At 39.3% G+C, this 25,250-nt stretch overlaps 1 protein-coding gene across 4 annotated transcripts in view; it reads left to right on the top strand.

The window, feature by feature from the left end:
• Window positions 1–25,250, top strand: part of LOC140833166 (chloride channel protein CLC-d-like) — a 127,227-nt gene that overhangs the window by 12,232 nt on the left and 89,745 nt on the right. For 2 of the 4 annotated variants that reach the window (XM_073197635.1, XM_073197634.1), the window contains 6 exons: window positions 1,783–1,923; window positions 2,053–2,123; window positions 2,211–2,290; window positions 2,363–2,666; window positions 2,752–2,793; window positions 23,356–23,482. Coding sequence is in view for 1 of the 4 variants with exons in the window: in XM_073197634.1 (XP_073053735.1) it covers window positions 1,783–1,923; window positions 2,053–2,123; window positions 2,211–2,257 (259 nt within the window). In the remaining 3 variants the exon portion in view is untranslated. The other 2 variants (XM_073197636.1, XM_073197637.1) reach the window with 2 other exon arrangements.

The raw sequence follows: 25,250 nt of genomic DNA, 5'->3' as shown, positions 1-25,250 counted from the left end.
AATACTCACTATATATTTAATTTAATGTTTAATAAACTCAACTTTTGAGCTTAATAAATTAAATTACTTATAAATTCAACATTTAAATTTATTATTTAAATTATAAATTCAACTCTTTGAATTTATCACCTCCAAAATTTAATATTTAATAAACCCAACTTTTGAGTTTAATAAATTAAATTCTATTTTATAAATTCAACTCCTTGAATTTAGTATCTCATAAATTCAACTCCTTGAATTTATTTTTTCAAAATTTAATTATCATAAATTCAACTCCTTGAATTTACTATATCATATAGAAATTCAAATCCTTGAATTTATTCTCTCAACGGGAACAAACGATCCAGTGTTTGTGTGACCCTCAATGGTTCAGGGATACAGCTAGCTGTGGCTTCACAACTCTTTGTGATTCAGAATAATATTTATTCTTATTTGGGCTTACCCTAGTTAGCCCCATTCTTTTCATCAACACCTTGATCAAAAATGTCAGAACTCATTTCTGATTGCACCCATCGGATCATGGTAAGAGCGTCTAGTAGCATCGCCCCATGATTCCATAGGTATCACTGATAGTGCCTGTAAGAACCAGTCGATTATGATTAGCGTACAGTACGGTCCCTTCATCTCATATATCCCGATCGAATCTGCAACCATTGGTTCATCGAGGGTTGCATATTAATTCGATAACTATGTGATAACTATAATAGTGGCATCGCGTGTACTATTTGGAGAACTCCTTCTCCAACGTACATCTCGTATTCTGGCCAGAGATTCCATGCACTATTATTTCATTATATCACATAGGATATCCACACCCGTAGGTGAGCGGTGAATCCCCGACTACAATGCACTGGCTCCTATATGTGTCGTAACTGTACCCAACCTCGCCACTTGATGACTCTCCTGGAGCCGGTAAACGAGTCAAAGCACAGCCCTAGCATATAGAGCCTTAATGTTGTCCCGGGTCGTAAGGACTAATGGTGTACAATCATAACCACGGACTTATCCTCTCGATAAATGATAACCACTTGGAAAGTCCGAGGAAGGGTTGTTCGGTATAATCATCATATGACTACCCATCTGCATATTTGGACATCTCCATGCCCATACCAATAAACGCAGTACACAACATCACAGATGCTAGTCTCGAGCTCAAGCGACCTTTATCCATGTTTTAGGCGGCTGAATCGATTAGGAACGAATTTAGAATATGCAGTGTTTACAAATGAGTCTCAACATCGAATTACGATTCATTTGTATTAAAGCATAATCAAGGACTTTATCTATGCTGATTACATGGGTATACAGATAAAGTATAACGAAGACATTAAAAGTTAAATTATATTAAAATAAAGATTGTTTATTACAAATGAGTCAATAAAATCCCTAACCAACTGTTGGCTTGCAGGACATCTACTTTAACATTGGGGACCTCCTAGATAATATATTTAGTGTGCACCAAATTGTCTGCAGTACAAATAAGTGACTTATCAAACCTGGGATGAGCAGGAGACTATTATGTTGGAGAGGAAAACAAGATATAGAGAAAGAACATGTATCTTAATACATCTGTGAGCTGCATTGCCTGAATCAGTGGAAATTATTCTTTGCATTTTTTCTGTAATCTGAAATGCATCTGGCGACTGGAATCATTATTATAAAGCTATACCAACAAATAAGATTTTTGAACTATTGCATTACATTATATCCTAAATAACTTGAGATTATCAGCCTAGTTAAATAATTCCTGAGAATATATTGCTTTGTCATTTTTGTTTTAAGGTGGAGGAGTCAGCTACTGTGGCGTGTCTTTTTTACATTTGCTGTTGTGGCTGTCATGGTACGTACAGTGATTGGATGGTGTAAAAGTGGAAACTGTGGACATTTTGGCTCTGGAGGTTTCATTAAATGGGACATCTCAGGGTGAGGAATTGAACTTTTTCTCCATCCCCTAGTCTTTTGTAGTCTTTCATTTTTTTCGTTTATTATCATATATCTTCAATGTTACGTATTTACTCCACAATGTGCTTACTAATTCATCTTTGTTTCTAGTGGGCAAGAGGATTACTCTTTTCAAGAATTGTTGCCAATGGCTGTTATTGGCGTTATCGGGGGACTTCTTGGTATATGGATAGCCCAAACTATATATTTTTTTGTGAGTGATTTTTGGCTTTTTGGTTCTCGATATTTATGCATGTTTTGCTGCACAGGAGCTCTTTTTAATCAGCTTACTCTTTACATGACTCGATGGCGTTGAAAGCACTTGCATGAGAGAGGGAATCACGTCAAAGTATGTTCCTGAAGTGAGTTACAATGCTTTGATAGCTCAACGATACACATTTGACTCCTAGTGTTCTTACAGGTTATTGAAGTGTGTATGGTATCTGTGATAACTTCGGTTATTTCATTTGGTTTACCACTTTTCACAAAATGCATCCCGTGCCCTGAAAGAGATGCTAATTCTGGCATTGAATGTCCTGGCCGACCAGGGATGTATGGAAATTATGTCAATTTAAGAAAGTTCAACCATACTCTTTTACTATCCCTACCTCTATGTAGACGGGTTTGGTTTTGTGCTACATTTTATGCATTCTATGGTATTACAGTTTTATTTTGGTAAGGACAAGGAATATAACAATCTTGCAACCATATTCTTCAACACTCAGGTTAGCAGAAGTTTCCTCCAATTTTTTGTAATTCTTTTGGTGTTTGTTTTGCAGGAATTATCACCCTATATATGTACGAATGCAGGATGACACCACCAGAAATTTGTTCAGTGCAAAAACCATTCATGTGTTGGATCTGGTTTTCTACACGCCCAAACGCAGCGGAAGTTTTAAAATTTTTATTTTATTTTGAAAAACAAAATAATTATGCTTTGGACGCACGTAAGATTTAACAAAACATACATAGGATGTTTAGAAAATTATACCTTTTGTGAATAAATCACTGGACTCCAACTAATCCGGTATAAACGGATTAGCTCTTGTTGATTCCCACGAACTTTCTTCGATGAAATCCTCCTATCAAGTCCACGACTAGATAGTATGTTCCTCTTCCAATTTGCACTAGAAAATATGGAAGATTTTTGTGTAGGAGAGAAAATAATTGAGAGACGGCACAATTTTTCTTTTCCAAAACAAGTGGCCGATTTCTTGTGTTTGATTGAGTGGAGGCTCACGAGAATTGTAGTGGGGGGTGGCTAGGTTTAGTTTGTTATTTATATTTAAATTAAACCCTAATTACTTAATTAACATTAACGGGCTTGATTTAATAAATTGGACTAGTCCAACTAGTTTAATTAATTTTAATCAAAGTCCATTAAAACTTTAATTATTTAATATGTTGGACTTGTACCCCTACAAACCCATTAAACATATTATCCACCATATTTAATTTATTAATTAATTAACTCAATTTTTGATCTTAATAAATTAAATACATTATAAATTCAACATTTGAATTTATTATTTAAATTATAAATTCAACTCTTTGAATTTTTATCACCTCCAAAATTTAATATTTAATAAACCCAACATTTGAGTTTAATAAATTAAATTCTCAAATTTTATAAATTCAACTACTTGAATTTATTCTCTCAAAATTTAATTATCATAAATTCAACTCCTTGAATTTACTATATAATATAAATTCAACTTTTGAATTTATTGTCTCAACGGGAACAAACAATCCAGTATTTGTGTGACCCTCAATGGTTCAGGGATACAGCTAGCCGTGGGTTCACAACTCTTTGTAATTCAGGACATAATCCTTTATTCGGGCTTACCCTAATGATCGGATCCATCGAACTCACTTCGGACCTTCCGACCTCTTCGGTGCTTCCGAACCATCTTCGGTCCGTCCGATCATGACTCGGTCAAAATTACACATTAAACCTTCTTAATCACCAATACTCCGTTAATTACCCAATTTGGAATTCGGGCTACTACATTCTCCCCCCCTTAAAAAGATTTCGTCCTCGAAATCAAGCTTAGAGAATGAACAAAACGAAATAACAACATCAATACCCTCAAAATCTAAAGGACAACCCATCACTAGACGCTTAACAAATCGTCCTGGTCACCCCAACGACCTACACTTCCCTGACTACTCTCATCACCAAAGTGGTCAGCCATTGCTACAACATAGAATGGGGAAACTAGTAAATTGGTCAACGGAAATCCCAAAACAGAATCTATATCCCAAAATCGTATGCATGCTCTGATACCATAAATGTAGTGACCCGTTCCAGAATCACCTACTAATCAAAAACTAAGCATGCAATTAACCTAATTAACAATAATCAGAGATAACAGCGGAAAAGTCAACAAAATAATGGTTATACAACCCAATCGAAGTCTAGAATAACTCCAAATAAAAATACCCAATACAATCATATCGAATCAAAACAATACCGATAAACTAAACCAACCAGCTACTCAACGTCCTCCTCCTGCTCCTCCTGAGCTGTCCAACCTGAAGCCTGCCCCGTGGGAATGGGGTGTCCAAGAATAAACAAAACCGAGGACGTGAGCGATAAGAACGCCCAGTACAAAAGTATGAGTATACAGACCTATATGAAATGCACATGCTATGATCATGATACCGGGGTAGTCAAGAAACAGGAGTCACAAAAGGATCTCAACAATGCTCAGTCTAGAGGCGCCAAGTGGATAGTGCCGCGCGGTCCAACCTCTGGGTCACTGCATCCACTACAAGACAGACGTGGACCTAAAATGTCCCGGACCACCGAAGCCCTCCCGACCCGTCGGCCACTGTGTACTCTCGGTGTCCATGCGTCCACAAGACAGGGCTGAGCGGCCCCAAGATATAGCTTATCTCGAAAGAGATACAGCTCAACAGTAAAGGCTATCTCAAAGGAGAATACGGCTCAACATGAAATGCAACGTGCAGTAATAAACGTGACATAATAGCATGCATCATATGACATATATCAATGCACCACATAATCATGCAACACATATAAGAATGTATACTCAACCAGGATATCTCGGATAGTACTTTCGTACCTCTATCACAGCAAGCCTAGCCTTACGCAACACCGCTAATCAGGTCTAGCACAATCCTACGCATCAAAAGCATACTCAATCAATACTACCATGCTCAACTAGCAAAACCAGTACTACCAAAGGTTTAGGGTTTACCTTCGTCCGTCGACAGCCCTTTGATGTCGATTGCCTCGTAACTCAGGCGCCGCTACGCTACTACTCCTGGCAGCTCTTGGCTATCGCTCGACCAACAACTAACCCTAGAAACCTTCCAAATCCTCTCAACTATGAGGCAAAATCATGAATTGGCAAGTCACAAATGAGAAATCCGAGCACTATTTATATGCCATGTTCGGATCCTCCGAACAACACTTCGGAACGTCCGAACGCTACGTGTCCATTGGCTCTTGACAGCTCATGATCGGATCCTCCGATCATACACTTCGGACCGTCCGAACATGCACGTGTCCAGCTGCTCTTGACACCTCATGATCGGATCCACCGAACCTACACTTCGGAACGTCCGAACTCCCACGTGTCGATCAACTCTTGACACCTAATGATCGGATCCATCGAACTCACTTCGGACCTTCCGACCTCTTCGGTGCTTCCGAACCATCTTCGGTCCGTCCGATCATGACTCGGTCAAAATTACACATTAAACCTTCTTAATCACCAATACTCCGTTAATTACCCAATTTGGAATTCGGGCTACTACATTTTGTCAGAACTCATTTCTGATTGCACCCATCGGATCATGGTAAGAGCGTCTAGTAGCATCGCCCCATGATCCCCTAGGTATCACTGATAGTGTCTGCAAGAACCAGTCGATTATGATTAACGTACAGTACAGTCCCTTCATCTCATATATCCCGATCGAATCTGCAACCATTGGTTCATCGAGGGTTGCATATTAATTCGATAACTATGTGATAACTATAATAGTGGCATCGCGTGTACTATTTGGAGAACTCCTTCTCCAACGCACATCTCGTACTCTGGCCAGAGATTCCATGTACTATTATTTCATTAGATCACATAGGATATCCACACCCGTAGGTGAGCGGTGAATCCCCGACTACAATGCATTGGCTCCTATATGTGTCGCAACTGTGCCCAACCTCGCCACCTGATGACTCTCCTGGAGCCGGTAAACGAGTCAAAGCACAGCCCTAGCATATAGAGCCTCAGTGTTGTCCCGGTCGTAAGGACTAATGGTGTACAATCATAACCACGGACTTATCCTCTCGATGAATGATAACCACTGGAAAGTCCGAGGGAGGGTTGTTCGGTATAATCATCATATGACTACCCATCTGCATGTTTGGACATCTCTATGCCCTTACTAAGAAACGCAGTACACAACATCACAGATGCTAGTCTCGAGCTCAAGCGACCTTTATCCATGTTTTAGGCGGCTGAATCGACTAGGAACGAATTTAGATCATACAGTATTTACAAACGAGTTTCAACATCGAATTACGATTCATTTGTATTAAAGTATAATCAAGGTCTTTATCTATGTTTGATAACATGGGTATACAGATAAAGAAATAACAAACCATGAAATAATGAATTATATTAAAATAAAGATTGTTTATTACACTTGAGTCAATAAAATCCCTAGTCAACAGTTGACTTGTAGGGCATCTACTCTAACAATCTCCCACTTGCCCTAGAGCCAACTACCCATAAACTTTAATCCCATTGCTTCGCGATGCTTCTCAAACAATGGTCCTGGCAAGGGCTTCGTAAGTGGATCGGCAACGTTATCTGCAGAGGGGACTCTTTCGACTGATTTGTCTCCCCTTCCCACAATCTCCCGGATGATGTGGAATTTCCTCAGTACATGTTTGGATCGCTGATGAGACCTTGGTTCCTTTGCTTGCGCAACGGCACCAGTGTTGTCACAGTACACCGGGACTGGATCAACTCCATTAGGAATAACGCCCAACTCTTGGACAAAATTCCTCATCCAAACTGCCTCTTTCGCTGCAGCAGATGCAGCAATGTACTCAGCTTCAGTGGTGGAATCCGCAACGGTGTCTTGCTTGGAACTTTTCCAAGAGACAGCCGCACCATTAAGCATGAATACAAAACCAGAGGTCGATTTCGAATCATCTACATCACATTGGAAGCTAGAATCAGTATAGCCTTCCAATTTTAATTCTCCACCCCCATAAACCATGAACAAATTCTTAGTCCTTCTTAAGTACTTAAGAATGTCTTTCACGGCCTTCCAATACATTGGACCAGGGTTCGCCTGATATCTGCTTGTAACACTCAAAGCATAAGCAACATCAGGACGAGTCGATATCATACCATACATAATACTACCAATAGCTGACGCATATGGAATACGTGTCATCGTCTCTATCTCTTCATCAGTTTTGGGACACATTGATTTAGATAGAGCAATACCATGACACATTGGTAAGTATCCTCTTTTGGACTCTTCCATAGAGAATCGTTTTATAATGGTATCGATATATGTGGCTTGGGTGAGCCCCAACATCCTTTTTGATCTATCTCTATAGATTTGTATTCCCAATACATAGGATGCTTCACCCATGTCCTTCATGGAGAATTTACTGGCTAACCATACTTTAGTTGATTGCAATAATCCTACATCATTCTCAATGAGCATGATATTATCAACATAAAGTACTAGGAATGTCACTGCACTCCCACTAACTTTCTTGTACACACACGGTTCCTCAGGATTCTTAGCAAAACCAAATCTTTGATAGTGCTATCAAATCTGAGGTTCCAACTCCTTGATGCCTGCTTGAGACCATATATTGATCTTTGAAGTTTGCATACCTTATGCTCACTTCCTACTGATGTGTATCCCTCGGGTTGAGACATATAAATTTCTTCTTTGATGTCTCCATTGAGGAAAGCAGTCTTTACATCCATTTGCCATATCTCATAGTCATACCATGCTGCTATGGCTAGTAGTATTCTAATGGACTTAAACATAGCAACTGGTGAAAAAGTTTCCTCATAGTCAACTCCTTGCCTTTGAGTATAACCTTTTGCAACCAGTCTTGCTTTGAAGGTCACTACCTTCCCATCCTCCCCAAGCTTTCTTTTGTAGATCCATTTGCATCCTATGGGAACGATTCCCTCAGGTGGATCCACTAATGTCCAGACTTGGTTTGAATACATAGAGTCCATTTCTGACTGCATGGCTTCAAGCCATTTGGTTGAATCAGTATCAGATAATTCTTCTTTGAAATTCATTGGATCACATCCAACACAAGACTCATCATGGCTGTGGGGACCCGGATGCTAATCAAGTTCTTAATCATAATTGGGACTAATTAATCAATTAAAACAGGGTCTAATTTTTTTTTTTAAAATGCGGAACGTAGTGACATCAAACTCATATACATATCAGTATAAAATACAATACAAGTCCTGTACTGCATGCATTCAAAATAAACTAAGGTTTAACAACTAATGTCAAGTGTTCAACCCTATCTCTAATCCAAGTCCGGAGCCTCCACTCTAATCACGATCTCTCCTCATCTCCTGGACCCTGATCCTGTCCCACCTGTTGTCATGTACACATACAGACAAGACAACAGCCGGATAACTCCGGTGAGAATAAATCCCAGTATAAATCAACGAAACATGCAATCATATAAACAAATATAAAGCATGTAATCAGGTAACAGTAATATGTATCCAAATCTGAAACATAATTACAATTCTACAATTCAGACTAGACTCAATCCTAGTCTAGGGATCCCGGTTTCCAGATGTGGTATTCCTATATCGAATTCCGTAATAGAAGGAGCCGTATTCCTATTACTCGATATAACCAATATCCTGGTATTCCTATATCGAATTCCGTAATAGACGAATTCCCATTTCCTATTACTCGATATAACCAAACATCCGGTGTCCTGACCTATCCGTCATGGACTGCAGTTCTATCTTTAATATCCTATCTTGAGACATCGTGCAATGTGCCGTGGCGATACCACCACTATGCGGCACTTCTGTCACAAGATAAATCGTCTAATACCTGTCATCTAAAATCAAGAGAACAAGTATATCATCAATTCAATGCAAATATCAATGCAATAAAGTAAAGTATGTGATTTAGGGAAACCCAAGTCCAAACCGACTCAAGTCCATCTCCCAATACCACATTGACTTATACCTTTCTTTCGTCGGTTTCCGGCTCAGTCGAAATCCTGAACTCACAATCTGTCTGGCAATGACAATATCAATAATCTCATGTCAATATACCGTTCAACTCAATAACAATCTGATGAATCTGGATTTAATTCAAATCAACGGTATAACGGTATAATTTCAATATCCCCGTCAATACCGATTCAACAGATAATAGTTACAATCCATAACTCATATCTGATACAATCTGTAATCCAATCACAATTCAGATCTGTCTGGTATAAATCAATATACCCTAAAAATTCATAACAATTCCATAATCAGTCCGTTTCTAAATCTGACTTCGATTCTATGATGTCTAACATGTCAAGGACATCATATATGAATTCCATTCAATTCTGACAACAGCATAATTTCAAAGCATGTCAAAACGTAGCAAAACTTATGTCAAGTTGTAGCCTACGTCGCTAGGAACTCGATACCGAAGTCGGAATCAAAATCAGACGGACGGATTTTACACAGTCGGAATTGGAATCACAAGAGGCTAAACTTCTCTCGGCTTTCCCTTTTCTTTTCCCGGAAAATGAAATGCATGTGTATATATATATATACACAACTCACGCATGCATCTCGGCACTTGGCGCGTCCTTGGCCAAACACGTCTCACGCTCGAGCGGTGGAAATCTACCGCTCGGGCGCGAGCTCGGCGCTCGGGCGGTTAAAACCTACCGCCCGGGCGCGGGAGGTTCTGTCTCGCACCAACATTCTTGGCGCTCGGGCGGTCAAAAACTACCGCCCGAGCGCCACCTTCTCTGCCCGAACAATACCTTTTTGAACATTGGCGCTCGAGCGGTCATTTTCTACCGCTCGGTCGCCACTAGTTCTGTCCAAGCATTACACCCGTCGCGTAAAATCTCATTTCGTGTCCCGATTAATCCTTTCGTAATCATATCAAATTATAAATCAATAATTACAGATTACTCGGATTAAATTTCCGGGCATTACATTCCTCCCCCCCTAAGATACGATTTCGTCCTCGAAATCACAAGCAATCTATCATATCAATAAGGAGTATATACAAACTGTAAGAGAAATTTACATCAGTGAAACAATGCTGGGAATTCCTGTCTCATATCAGATTCAGTCTCCCAAGTGGCTTCTTCAACGCCATGACGAGTCCATTGAACTTTCACCAGAAGAATCGTCTTTGTTCTGAGCTGTTTATCTTTACGATCGATAATCCGAATCGGTTTCTCGACATAACTCAATGTCTCATCCAGCTCGGTCTCGTCTGGCGGAATCACGTGAGAATCATCGGGGAGATGTTTCCGCAACATAGATACATGAAAGACATCATGTATTCCAGATAATGAAGGCGGCAATGCAAGTCGATAGGCACGATCTCCTATCTTTTCGAGAATCTCATAAGGACCAACATATCGAGGAGACAATTTCCCTTTCTTGTCAAATCTGACAACACCTCTGAAAGGAGAAATCTTCAGGAATACTCGATCTCCAGCCTCAAATACCAACGGTCGTCGTCTGAGGTTGGCATATTTGGCTTGTCGGTCTTGTGCTGCCTTCATTTTCCTCTGAATCAATTTCACTTTCTCAGTCATATCTCTGATCATATCAGGTCCAGTCTCAGGAACTTCAGAGATATCATCCCAATAAAGTGGAGATCGACACTTCTTTCCGTACAACGCTTCGAATGGAGCCATCTCAATACTCGTTTGATAGCTGTTGTTGTACGAAAACTCACACAGAGGCAATGCATCTTGCCAATTAGTACTAAAATCCAGTACCACAGCTCTCAGCATATCTTCCAATGTCTGGATAGTCCGCTCTGACTGTCCATCGGTCTGTGGATGATATGCGGTACTCAGATGTAACTTTGTACCGAGAGCTTGCTGCAGACTCTGCCAGAAGTGCGAAGTGAATCGAGGATCACGGTCTGAAACAATTGATTTCGGCACTCCGTGAAATCTAACCACTTCTCGAACATAAACATCGGCCATCTGGTCATACCTGTAGGTCATTTTGTATGGAATAAAACATGCAGATTTGGTCAGTCGATCAATCACGACCCAAATCGCATCATAACCTCGGGAGGATCTCGGTAATTGTGTCACAAAATCCATGGAAATGTGATCCCATTTCAATTCAGGAATGGACAAACTCTGTAACAATCCTCCTGGTTTCTTCCTCTCAGCTTTCACCTGTTGGCAATTCAGACACTTGGTTACAAATTCAGTCACATCAGATTTCATTTGTTTCCACCAATACTGTGTCTTTAAATCATTATACATTTTCCTGCCACCAGGATGAATGCTCAAACGACTGTTGTGCGCTTCTGTTAATATCTGCTGCCTCAAATCTGATACATTTGGCACAACAATCCGATTATTCACGTACAAAACACCATTTCGAACCTGGTATTCCGATCGATGTCCCGATCTGACCATAGCAATCGAATTATGTACGTTCTGATCACTTTTCTGTGCCTCTTTGATTCTTACTATCAATTCTGGTTCAGCTTGAATCGCATATAATCTCAGAGGCCGACAATCTGTTTCAAAAGATAATCCAGACAAACAGCAGTCTTCTATCAAATTCGAGACACCTATCGTCGATAAGGATAGTGCACATACCTTTCGACTCAACGCATCTGCTGCTGCATTGGACTTCCCTGGATAATATTTAATCTCACAATCAAAGTCTTTCAATAAATCCAGCCATCTTCGCTGTCTCATATTCAGCTCTGATTGCGAAAACAGATATTTCAAGCTTTTGTGATCAGAATATATCTCAAATTTTTCACCGTACAGATAATGTCGCCATATCTTTAAAGCAGAGACAATGGCTGCCAATTCAAGATCGTGAATTGGGTAACGGATCTCATGTGGTTTCAATTGTCTAGAGGCATAGGCAATGACATGCCCTCGCTGCATCAGTATACATCCCAACCCTCTATGAGATGCATCACAATAAACCACAAAATCACCAGTACCTGAAGGAATCGTCAACACAGGCGCACTGGTCCATCTCTTCTTTAACTCAAGAAAACTGGTCTCACATTCCTCAGACCAATTAAACGGAGCATTCTTCTGAGTCAACTGCGTAATCGGTTTGGCAATACTCGAAAAATCTTGGATAAATCGACGATAATATCCTGCCAAACCCATAAAACTGCGAATCTCGGGTACAGATGTCGGTCTTGGCCAAGAAATCACTGCCTCAACCTTACTGGGATCAACTGATATACCGTCTCCGGATATAATATGACCCAGAAATATCACCTGTTTCAACCAGAACTCGCATTTCGACAATTTAGCATACAGCTTCTCAGCCCTCAAAATTCTCAACACAGTCCTCAGATGATTAGCATGCTCAATCATATTCTTTGAATAAATCAATATATCGTCAATGAATATGATAACAAAATTATCCAAATATTTCTGAAAGACGCGGTTCATCAATCCCATAAATACCGCCGGTGCATTCGTCAAACCAAAAGGCATGACAATAACTCATAATGTCCATACCTGGTTCTGAATGCTGTCTTTGAGATATCAGAGTCCCTGACTCTCAATTGATGGTATCCAGATCTCAAATCGATCTTGGAATACACCGAAGAACCCTGCAACTGATCAAATAAATCATCGATACGAGGCAATGGATATTTATTCTTTACCATTGCCTTGTTCAGTTGCCGGTAGTCGATACAAAGTCTCATCGACCCGTCTTTCTTTCTCACGAACAGTACTGGAGCACTCCAAGGAGATACACTTGGTCTGATATATCCCTTGGCCAGTAAATCCTCCAACTGTTCTTTCAGTTCTTTCAATTCGATCGGTGCCATCCTGTATGGAGCTCTCGAAATCGGAACTGTTCCTGGCATTAACTCAATGCTGAAGTCTATCTCTCGAATCGGAGGCAATCCAGGAATCTCATCTGGAAAGACATCAGCAAACTCACACACCACTGGCAAGTCCGCCAATGATGGGCTCGTTTTCAGTAAGTCAACTGAATATACCAGGAATCCATCCGCTCCTTTCTGCAATAATCGTGTCATATTCATTGCAGATATCAAAGGAATTCTAGCACGAGAACCCTTACCATAAAATTTCCACTCCTCAGCCATCTCATGGTCTGAATCGAACAATCTTGTGGAAACAATCGACTGTAGCTCGGTACTTGGTCAACATATCGATACCGACAATACAATCAAAATCGGATAAACCAAGCACAATACAGTCTAATTCAATCGTATGCCCATTGTACTGCAGTATACACGATTTAACAGATTTTACTGATATCAAACCTGTTCCTAACGGAGACGTGACAGATACTACAGTGGCTAATGACTCAACAGGCAATGTGTGCATTAATGCAAATCTCTCCGAAATAAAGGTATGAGATGCACCAGTATCAATCAGTACATATGCAGGATAACCAGAAATAAAACAGTTACCTGCCACAACATCATCAGGTGCGTCCTGTGCCTGCTCCTCAGTCAAAGCAAACAATCGGGCCTGCTGTCTAGGAGGCTGGCTCGCGGTCTGGCCCCCTCCTGGCCTCTGCTGTGACAGAGTAGACGGTACTGGCTGAAAAGTATGCACGGCAGACGGTCGTCTACCTACCTGAGCTACTGATCCCGATGACTCAGCTGCTTGTGATCCCTGGGCACTCCTCTGGGGACACACTCGAGCAAAATGTCCTTGCTGTCCACAAATACGACAGCTGCCAACCACTCCTCGGCACTGATCTGTGGAATGCCTCCCTCCACAAGTACCACAGTACGGTCCTGTATAGCTCTGGCCCTGACTAATCTGTCTAGAGCCACTCGAACTGGACGAACTAGTACCAGATTTCTTGAATTGCTTCCCTCTAGCCTTCAAGAAATCTCTCTTCCTGCTACTGCTGCTACCACCTTCAAATCCAGGAGGTGGTTGTTGTCCCTGTACTGGAAGCACGAACGAAGCCTCTCTCTGCCTCATCAGGCCTGCCTCGGCTCCCTTGGCTCTGTTCAGGGCATCGGTGAAATTACTGGGCCTCCCGGTGTTCACCAAAGTAAAAATTTCAGGATTTAGGCCATTTATAAACTGGTCTGCAACGGCCTCATCACTCCCAGCCACATGAGGAGCAAATCGGAGCAATGTCGAAAACTTAGCCACATAGTCCTCAACGTTTAACTGGCCTTGTTTCAAGTTTGCAAATTCCGCTCCTTTGTCCTTCCTATAAGAAACTGGAAAGAACCGTAGATAAAATTCAGTCTTAAACACATTCCAGGTAATGGCCGTACCTCGTTGTTCCAATGCCCTTCTAGTCGTGATCCACCAGTGTTTAGCAACATCATGCAACTGGTGTATTATCAGTTTCACCCTCTTTTCCTCAGTAAACTCCAAAGAGTCAAACAACGATTCAATATCGTCCAACCAACTTTCACATTCCACGGAGTTCTCCGTACCTTTCAAAGTCGGTGGATGAAATGACTGAAATCTTTTCAGCAATTTCTCCATTGCTGTAGGTGTCACATCCATGGAAGGATTCGAGATACTCCCTTGTTCTGGCATTCTTCTCGGAGGCATATCTGAAATCAAAAGGATTAGCAATCCCAACCCAAAGTTCTATTTCAGTCCTCCTCCGATCATCTTACTGCTGATCCAGAATAGGCTCTGATTCGTTCTCAATAATACATGTTTTCAAATCAAATCAGATAAACAGATAAACATACATTATAAAGCAGTAAATCATGCTAGCAATCAAAAGCAAGGAAAGAAAATCTCATTCTACCCCGCTCACTAGCCTCTATCTCAATCTCAAGGATCTATCGCTCTGATACCACCTGTTGTGGGGACCCGGATGCTAATCAAGTTCTTAATCATAATTGCGACTAATTAATCAATTAAAACAGGGTCTAAATTTTTTTTTAAAATGCGGAACGTAGTGACATCAAACTCATATACATATCAGTATAAAATACAATACAAGTCCTGTACTGCATGCATTCAAAATAAACTAAGGTTTAACAACTAATGTCAAGTGTTCAACCCTATCTCTAATCCAAGTCTGGAGCCTCCACTCTAATCACGATCTCTCCTCATCTCCTGGACTCTGATCCTGTCCCACCTGTTGTCATGTACACATACAGACAAGACAACAGCCGGATAACTCCGGTGAGAATAAATCCCAGTATAAATCAACGAAACATGCAATCATATAAACAAATATAAAGCATGTAATCAGGTAACAGTAATATGTATCCAAATCTGAAACATAATTACAATTCTACAATTCAGACTAGACTCAATCCTAGTCTAGGGATCCCCGTTTCCAGATGTGGTATTCCTATATCGAATTCCGTAATAGAAGGAGTCGTATTCCTATTACTCGATATAACCAATATCCTGGTATTCCTATATCGAATTCCGTAATAGACGAATTCGCATTTCCTATTACTCGATATAACCAAACATCCGGTGTCCTGACCTATCCGTCATGGACTGCAGTTCTATCTTTAATATCCTATCTTGAGACATCGTGCAATGTGCCGTGGCGATACCACCACTATCCGGCACTTCTGTCACAAGATAAATCGTCTAATACCTGTCATCTAAAATCAAGAGAACAAGTATATCATCAATTCAATGCAAATATCAATGCAATAAAGTAAAGTATGTGATTTAGAGAAACCCAAGTCCAAACCGACTCAAGTCCATCTCCCAATACCACATTGACTTATACCTTTCTTTCGTCGGTTTCCGGCTCAGTCGAAGTCCTGAACTCACAATCTGTCTGGCATTGACAATATCAATAATCTCATGTCAATATACCGTTCAACTCAATAACAATCTGATGAATCTGGATTTAATTCAAATCAACGGTATAACGGTATAATTTCAATATCCCCGTCAATACCGATTCAACAGATAATAGTTACAATCCATAACTCATATCTGATACAATCTGTAATCCAATCACAATTCAGATCTGTCTGGTATAAATCAGTATACCTTAAAAATTCATAACAATTCCATAATCAGTCCGTTTCTAAATCTGACTTCGATTCTATGATGTCTAACATGTCAAGAACATCATATATGAATTCCATTCAATTCTGACAACAGCATAATTTCAAAGCATGTCAAAACGTAGCTAAACTTACGTCAAGTTGTAACCTACGTCGCTAGGAACTCGATACCGAAGTCGGAATCAAAATCAGACGGACGGATTTTACACAGTCGGAATTGGAATCACAAGATGCTAAACTTCTCTCGGCTTTCCCTTTTCTTTTCCCGGAAAATGAAATGCATGTGTATATATATATATACACAACTCACGCATGCATCTCGGCACTTGGCGCGTCCTTGGCCAAACACGTCTCACGCTCGAGCGGTGGAAATCTATCGCTCGGGCGCGACCTCGGCGCTCGGGCGGTTAAAACCTACCGCCCGGGCGCGGGAGGTTCTGTCTCGCACCAACATTCTTGGCGCTCGGGCGGTCAAAAACTACCTCCCGGGCGCCACCTTCTCTGCCCGAACAATACCTTTTTGAACATTGGTGCTCGAGCGGTCATTTTCTACCGCTCGGGCGCCACTAGTTCTGTCCAAGCATTACACCCGTCGCGTAAAATCTCATTTCGTGTCCCGATTAATCCTTTCGTAATCATATCAAATTATAAATCAATAATTACAGATTACTCGGATTAAATTTCCGGGCATTACAATGGCCTTGTTCATGAAGAAGCGTATATCTTGCAGGTGGTCTAATAACCCTATCAGACCTTCTAGAAGCTTGTACTTCAACTACTGGTTCTTGGGAAATGGGTTCAACTTCTATAGTTGATGGAGTATCTTGAATTTCTTCAAGTTCTATCATCTTGCCTTTTCTATCTAATAGAAATTCCTTTTCCAAAAAGGTGGCATTTCTTGAAACAAACACTTTTGCTTCTTTTGGATGATAGAAATAATATCCAACAGAATTCTTTGGATATCCTACAAAGTAGCACAAAGTGGATCTACTATCCAATTTGTCTCCCACTGTCTGCTTCACGTAAGCAGGACACCCCCATATTCTCATGTAAGAATATTTGGGAGTTTTTCCCATCCATATCTCATATGGTGTTTTATCCACTGCTTTTGCATGGACATTATTCAACAACATTGCCGCAGTTTCAAGCGCAAAGCCCCAAAACGATATAGGCAATTCAGTGAATCCCATCATAGATCGAACCATGTCCATCAAGGTTCGATTTCGACGTTCAGAAACACCATTCAATTGTGGTGTTGCTGGTGGAGTCCACTGTGAGAGAATCCCATTCTCTTTTAGATAACCCAAAAATTCAGCACTCAAGTATTCTCCACCTCGATCAGATCGAAGTGCCTTAATACTTCTTTCTAGCTGATTTTCTACTTCAGATCTGAACTCTTTGAACCTTTCAAATGCTTCAGATTTATGTTTCATCAAATAAACATACCCATACCTCGAATGGTCATCAGTAAAGGTAATGAAGTAGGAATGCCCAAATTTTGTGCTAACACTTAGCGGGCCACAAACGTCTGTATGGATCAAATCCAATAGACCATGTGCACGTTCTACTTTTCCATTGAACGGAGTCTTAGTCATTTTTCCTTTTAGACAGGACTCACAAGTAGGTAGAGAATTTATGTCTGACAAGTCAAACATGCCTTCTCCCACTAGCTTGTGCATCCTTCTTAGAGAAATATGACCTAGTCTAGCGTGCCACATTTGTGCCGGATTTGGATCTTCTATTTTTCTTTTGTTTTTTGTTGTTTTTGTATGTGTTTGGACATTGTTTAACGGAATATCTTTCAATTTTAAGTTATAGAGATCGTTTGTCAATTCTCCAGTTCCAATCAAACATTCATTCTTGTATAAATTGCAAACACCTTTAGCAAAAACACAAGAATAATCATCCCTATCAAGCATAGAAATAGAAATAATGTTTTTAACCAATTCAGGAACAAATAAAACGTCTCTCAAAAACAACTTAAAATTATTGTCCAAAATTAAAGTAATGTCTCCAATGGCAGTGGCAGCAACTCTTGCTCCATTTCCTAGTCTTAGAAAGGTCTCACCGTCTCTAAGCCTCCTGCTTCTTCCCATCACCTGCAAATCATTGCATAGATGAGAACCACATCCGGTATCCAATACCCAAGAAGAGGAATTAATAGAAACATTAACTTCAATATAAAACATACCATGGCCAGAACGCTTCTGGGCAAGATACTCCTCGCAATTACGCCTCCAATGTCCAGGCTTGTTGCAGTGGAAACAGACTTGTTCTGACTTGTCAGGCTTTGAGGGCCCCGGATTTGCTTTCTTGTATGGCTTTTTGTTGGGCTTGTTCTTCTTTGGAGGGGCAAAACGCTTCTTGCCTTTATTTGGGGCTCCCTTTTTCGTACCATACGAAGAACCCACTAGAAGAACAAGCTTTTCCTTTTTAATTGTGGCCTCATAATTAGTAAGCATATTGACTAACTCTTCAAGGGTGGCCTCAAGCTTATTCATATTAAAATTAACCACAAATCCATCGAACGAGGCAGGCAAAGACAGCAAGAGAATATCAGTCGAGAGCTCACTAGGAATAACCAAGTCGAGTCCCACCAACTTCTCAATGAGCCCAATCATCCTAACACCATGCTCATGGACCGAAGTCCCCTCTCGCAAGCGTGTAGTCATGAGTTCTTTAACAGTCGCATGTCTTTCTGAACGAGTTTGTACAGCATACAATTCTTTCAGATGAAGGTGAATGTCAGCAGCATTCACCGCCTCCTCGAACCTCCTCTGAAGTTCATTCGACATCGAAGCCAACATGTAGCTCTTAGCTTGGAGATCATGATCCCAATGTTTCTCAAGCTTAGCTAATTCAGTCCTACTGATATCAGGAGCAGCCTCCTTAATTGGCTTCTTATCAAGCACATACGCAATCCTTTCGGAGTTCAGAACAATCTTTAAGTTTCGAAACCAGTCATGATAGTTAGAGCCAGTCAGTTTGTTTTGATCGAGAATGATTGAAAGCGGGTTACGAGTAGACATCGTAAATATACTGAAAATGAAAACAGATAAATGTTACTGATAATTTTAAAATAATTCTAAGATATAAAATATGGATTTCATTTTATAAATTGCCCTCCCACTATTTTGACATTTCCACCACCCTCTGATGAAAAAGGGAAATCGCATTTCCTTAGTAGGCACGTAGAGTCCAATTAGCCAATTATAATCCCGAATAATATCAGCCAATTATAATTTCTAAAAGGTAGAGTCCAATTGCATCCCTATGCAACCTCCACGTGTTTTGCCTCACGTTTAATAAGGGCCCAATAATATGACGCCGTTTATTTTCACGTGTCAAACCAACCCATCAATATTGAATTGTAGTGGTCGGTCGCCATGAGTTCCCCCAATAATATGAGCCGAAGTCATGGGAGTTCCACTCAATTCACATCATATGTCCGGTGGAAGTCACAGCTTTCCGGCGTACAGGCCTCCCCAATAATATGAGCCAGACACTGTCTGCGGGTAGCGATCAACATGCAACCACGGTTGATGGAAGGCAAGGAAAAAATTAAACTCTTTTAATTTTTACTTTTTCGATTTGATATAAATTTTGAATCATATTCAAAATGAGGGATTTTAATTTCAAAATTGTCTCATCATTTTAATTTAAAAATCGCGTGCCACGAGTTTGTATGTTTGCAGGATTCATGCAACTATATTATATAATAATATTATACATACATGCATACTACTATATATCACATATATCATAATATGACATTCAACAATAAATAAGGATGATCGATCGCCAACACTATTAGATCCATGTGAGCCATACATGGATCCAGGTCCAAACCTAGGTGAATGCAGGGATGCAAATGCAACTTATTACAAAAGCTTCCAATATTTTACATGTCTTCATCTTGATCATCGGGCCCACCATCTTCCAGTCTTGATCTCCCACTATTTCTAATTATTACATTTGAATAGCCATGGCACATAAGGGATACATCTCATGGGGTGGGAACGGGCCATAAACCAGGCCCACTTTAATAATATCAAATATTAACAAAATGAATAAAACAGTAAAATATCCTAACATACACCTAACACATTGGTCAAGGCTCTCGATCATCCTTCATGCATTTAATATCAAATATTAACATCAATTAAATTAAACAATTTAATTCATTGATAAATCATATATCTAATAATTTTATCACTAACCACCACAATTATTAAAGAATTTAATAAATTAAATAAACTCTTTATTTAATTTATAATTAAATCAATAATAATTGATTTCTTGTAAAAACTCATTTTTACCATAAATAATTAAAATCATATTCTAATTATTTATTTTACAAGAAAATTATAAATTTTTCAAAAATTAATTTTCCAAAATAAAAATTGAACCAATTTTCAAAAATATCAATTTTACCCAAAATTTTGAAAAATCAGAAAATTGCACCATGAGCCCAAACAATTCAAGCCCACCAATCAGAACGCTTCCCGAGACGATCCCGGGCAGTCGCCCTCGCTGCCCGCCCGCTGCCCGAACGATTCGGGCAGTGGCAGCCACCTGTGCGCGCAAGCGCGCAACGCTGCCGCGTTGCCGCGCAGGGCGGCGCACAGCGTGCGGACGTTCCGCACGCTGCGCCGCTCCGCGCAGGCCGCTGCGCGCGCAGCCCTGCGCGCGGTCTGCCCGGAACAATTCCGGGCAGATCGCGAAATAAATAATTTTTTTTTTATTTTCCGAAAAATAATTTTATGGTGCATCGATTTTTCTGAAAATTTTCTTGTGTGGTTAGAAACAAATTATTCAATACAATTTAAATCATACGATTCAGAAAACCTGGCTCTGATACCACTGTTGGATCTGGTTTTCTACACGCCTAAACGCAGCGGAAGTTTTAAAATTTTTATTTTATTTTGAAAAACAAAATAATTATGCTTTGGACGCACATATGATTTAACAAAACATACATAGGATGTTTAGAAAATTATACCTTTTGTGAATAAATCACTGGACTCCAACTAATCCGGTATAAACGGATTAGCTCTTGTTGATTCCCACGAACTTTCTTCGATGAAATCCTCCTATCAAGTCCACGACTAGATAGTATGTTCCTCTTCCAATTTGCACTAGAAAATATGGAAGATTTTTGTGTAGGAGAGAAAATAATTGAGAGACGGCACAATTTTTCTTTTCCAAAACAAGTGGCCGATTTCTTGTGTTGATTGAGTGGAGGCTCACGAGAATTGTAGTGGGGGGTGGCTAGGTTTAGTTTGTTATTTATATTTAAATTAAACCCTAATTACTTAATTAACATTAACGGGCTTGATTTAATTAATTGGACTAGTCCAACTAGTTTAATTAATTTTAATCAAAGTTCATTAAAACTTTAATTATTTAATATGTTGGACTTGTACCCCTACAAGTCCATTAAACATATTATCCACCATATTTAATTTATTAATTAATTAACTCAACTTTTGAGCTTAATAAATTAAATAAATTATAAATTCAACATTTGAATTTATTATTTAAATTATAAATTCAACTCTTTGAATTTTTATCACCTCCAAAATTTAATATTTAATAAACCCAACATTTGAGTTTAATAAATTAAATTCTTAAATTTTATAAATTCAACTACTTGAATTTATTCTCTCAAAATTTAATTATCATAAATTCAACTCCTTGAATTTACTATATAATATAAATTCAACTTTTGAATTTATTGTCTCAACGGGAACAAACAATCCAGTACTTGTGTGACCCTCAATGGTTCAGGGATACAGCTAGCCGTGGGTTCACAACTCTTTGTGATTCAGGACATAATCCTTTATTCGGGCTTACCCTAGTTAGCCCCATTCTTTTCATCAACACCTTGATCAAGAATGTCAGAACTCATTTCTGATTGCACCCATCGGATCATGGTAAGAGCGTCTAGTAGCATCGCCCCATGATCCCCTAGGTATCACTGATAGTGCCTGCAAGAACCAGTCGATTATGATTAACGTACAGTACAGTCCCTTCATCTCATATATCCCGATCAAATCTGCAACCATTGGTTCATCGAGGGTTGCATATTAATTCGATAACTATGTGATAACTATAATAGTGGCATCGCGTGTACTATTTGGAGAACTCCTTCTCCAACTCACATCTCGTACTCTGGCCAGAGATTCCATGCACTATTATTTCATTATATCACATAGGATATCCACACCCGTAGGTGAGCGGTGAATCCCCGACTACAATGCACTGGCTCCTATATGTGTCGCAACTGTGCCCAACCTCGCCACCTGATGACTCTCCTGGAGCCGGTAAACGAGTCAAAGCACAGCCCTAGCATATAGAGCCTCAGTGTTGTCCCGGGTCGTAAGGACTAATGGTGTACAATCATAACCACGGACTTATCCTCTCGATGAATGATAACCACTGGAAAGTCCGAGGGAGGGTTGTTCGGTATAATCATCATATGACTACCCATCTGCATGTTTGGACATCTCTATGCCCTTACTAAGAAACGCAGTACACAACATCACAGATGCTAGTCTCGAGCTCAAGCGACCTTTATCCATGTTTTAGGCGGCTGAATCGACTAGGAACGAATTTAGATCATACAGTATTTACAAACGAGTTTCAACATCGAATTACGATTCATTTGTATTAAAGTATAATCAAGGTCTTTATCTATGTTTGATAACATGGGTATACAGATAAAGAAATAACAAACCATGAAATAATGAATTATATTAAAATAAAGATTGTTTATTACACTTGAGTCAATAAAATCCCTAGTCAACAGTTGACTTGTAGGGCATCTACTCTAACATCATGAATATAGCGCGCAGAGCCTGCTGACATTTTTGGTATTTAATTAATATCTCATATTATTGTTTGTTTGTCCTTGAATACTTGGTGCGATATTCCATTTATATTGCTATATGCTGATTCTATTCAAGGATAAATTAAAGTTAGGCACAAACAGCGTGGAATTCAATAGAAAGTTTGATCTGGCAGAGAAACTTTTGGAACTTAACTATTAATTTGTCCAGTCTCTATGCAACACGAACCATTATTTATTGTGTTATGCCCTTTTTCATGAGACTGTTCTGTTGTGATTTTTTATTCAGGTTATGTTTTATAGCCTAGCAGTAGTCACTTTTGGTACTGCTGTTGCAGCTGGTCAGTTTGTTCCTGGCATAATGATTGGTTCAACCAACGGACGTCTGGTTGGGATGTTTGTTGTCAGTTTTTACAGAAGGCTGAATATTGAAGAGGGAACGTGAGTTCGTTTCATTAAATTTATTTGTATCTCTTTTTACATTATTGTCACCTCCTATGAAGAAAGAACTTGAGCCTGTTTTTACGTTAAATTGATTTATAGTTTCTTTTTCGTTGTTGTCACCTCCTATCGAGTTGGATGTGTCACTGGTTGCAATTTTGTTCTGTTTTCGGTTCATGTGGTGACATATGTAATGCTAAGATAAAATATTGTATCTTAATTTTAAAGACAAGTCTTTTGTTTTTCCTCATGCGCCTCACTTACATATAATTTTTTGTGAATAAGACTCCTTCCGATTTTTTTCCCATAAAACATCTTTAGAAATAATGTGAAAAATTCATCTACAGCTGGAGGATGTGTGCAAAAGACTTGTCTCTGACCATAGTCGTCAATAGCGAGCATAGCACTCGCTATTGCCCGTAGGGAGGCGAAGCAAAGCGAAGCCCCGTGGATACGGGGCGCTACCCGCACTAAGAGCGCTATCATCGCTATCAACGCGATAGCATTTTAGGCGATAGCGTCGATAACGTCGCTGTAAAATAAAAGTTGTAGGACATTTTTTCTAAATAATGCACATTTTTTTAGGTACAATTTGCATAATTTTTAGATCCAATAATATATGAAATCAACTCTTCTTATCCTCTTCTAATTCAATCTTCTCCATTTCTCCCAATCAACCCTTATGTAAACCCTACCATTCTCCACTATTTTTCCTCTTTTGTTGCTTGTGGCTCGCCGGACATTAGGCTGTCGGTCGCCAGACTTACATCACGTCGTTATCGGTAAATAGGAACATCTACACATTTACACCTACAGGAAGCTCGAAAGCTGCCACATCTAAGTCTAGATGGAAAACGCCAATAGGAACATCTACTACATTTAATCGTGTAGATGAAGAGAATGAATTCGACTTTGATGAAGAAAGTGAAGAAGAGAATGATGCCGAGCACTATGCAATTTCAAATTAAGAAGATGGTCTCTATTTGGATGAAGAAGATGAAATGAATTTTAGATTATGTTTTCTAGTTTTAGAATTGAGATTTTATATATTTGAACTTATATATTACAACACAAAACCTTTAAGGCTTAAATACAACAACCACCTGTATTCAGGAAAATTAAGTCTTCAAACCCTTTGTTTCTCGAAGGCCTTTAAGGCGAGTTTAGATCTTTCCAAATTTGGATAGGTAAAAACCACTGTTTATAAACAGGATTGATCTCTGGATATTTTAATTGATTTTGAAGAACTTTAATTCAAGTTTTCGTTAATTTAATCTTCTTTTTTAATTTTACAAGATTATTGACAGAAGGTATGATATAATCAAACAATGGATCATATATGTAATGAAATTCATAAAATTCATCAGACATATACTTACATAATTTTGAATGCAGAAGAATGAAATTAGAACTCTGGAGAGATTGTTCATATTCAGAGAGAAGGAGTAGTTTTTTCGATGTGTGGAGCACAAAAACATCCACTTCTTAAAAAAATACAATATTAAACAGTACAACCATTATCTACGGTACTCATACTAATAAAAACTTGACACGTTCATACAAACCGATAAGGATACAATCATATCAATAATTCATACAAAAGACTTTTAGTAATGGTAGGACCGTCTGGTAGCTAGTTCTCTTTCTCTACCAACTCACCATGTTGTCAAATGCAACTTTAAAATGTTAGAAATAAAAGAACATATTTTGTTATTAGATTTGATTGTTTTAGTTTATTTTTACATGAGCTGGTAATAATTTATTCGGA

This window comes from Primulina eburnea, chromosome 5, assembly GCF_022965805.1.
Source record: "Primulina eburnea isolate SZY01 chromosome 5, ASM2296580v1, whole genome shotgun sequence".
In the NCBI taxonomy this organism is placed as follows: Eukaryota; Viridiplantae; Streptophyta; class Magnoliopsida; order Lamiales; family Gesneriaceae; genus Primulina; species Primulina eburnea.
This window is presented reverse-complemented; position numbering and strand designations above follow the sequence as displayed.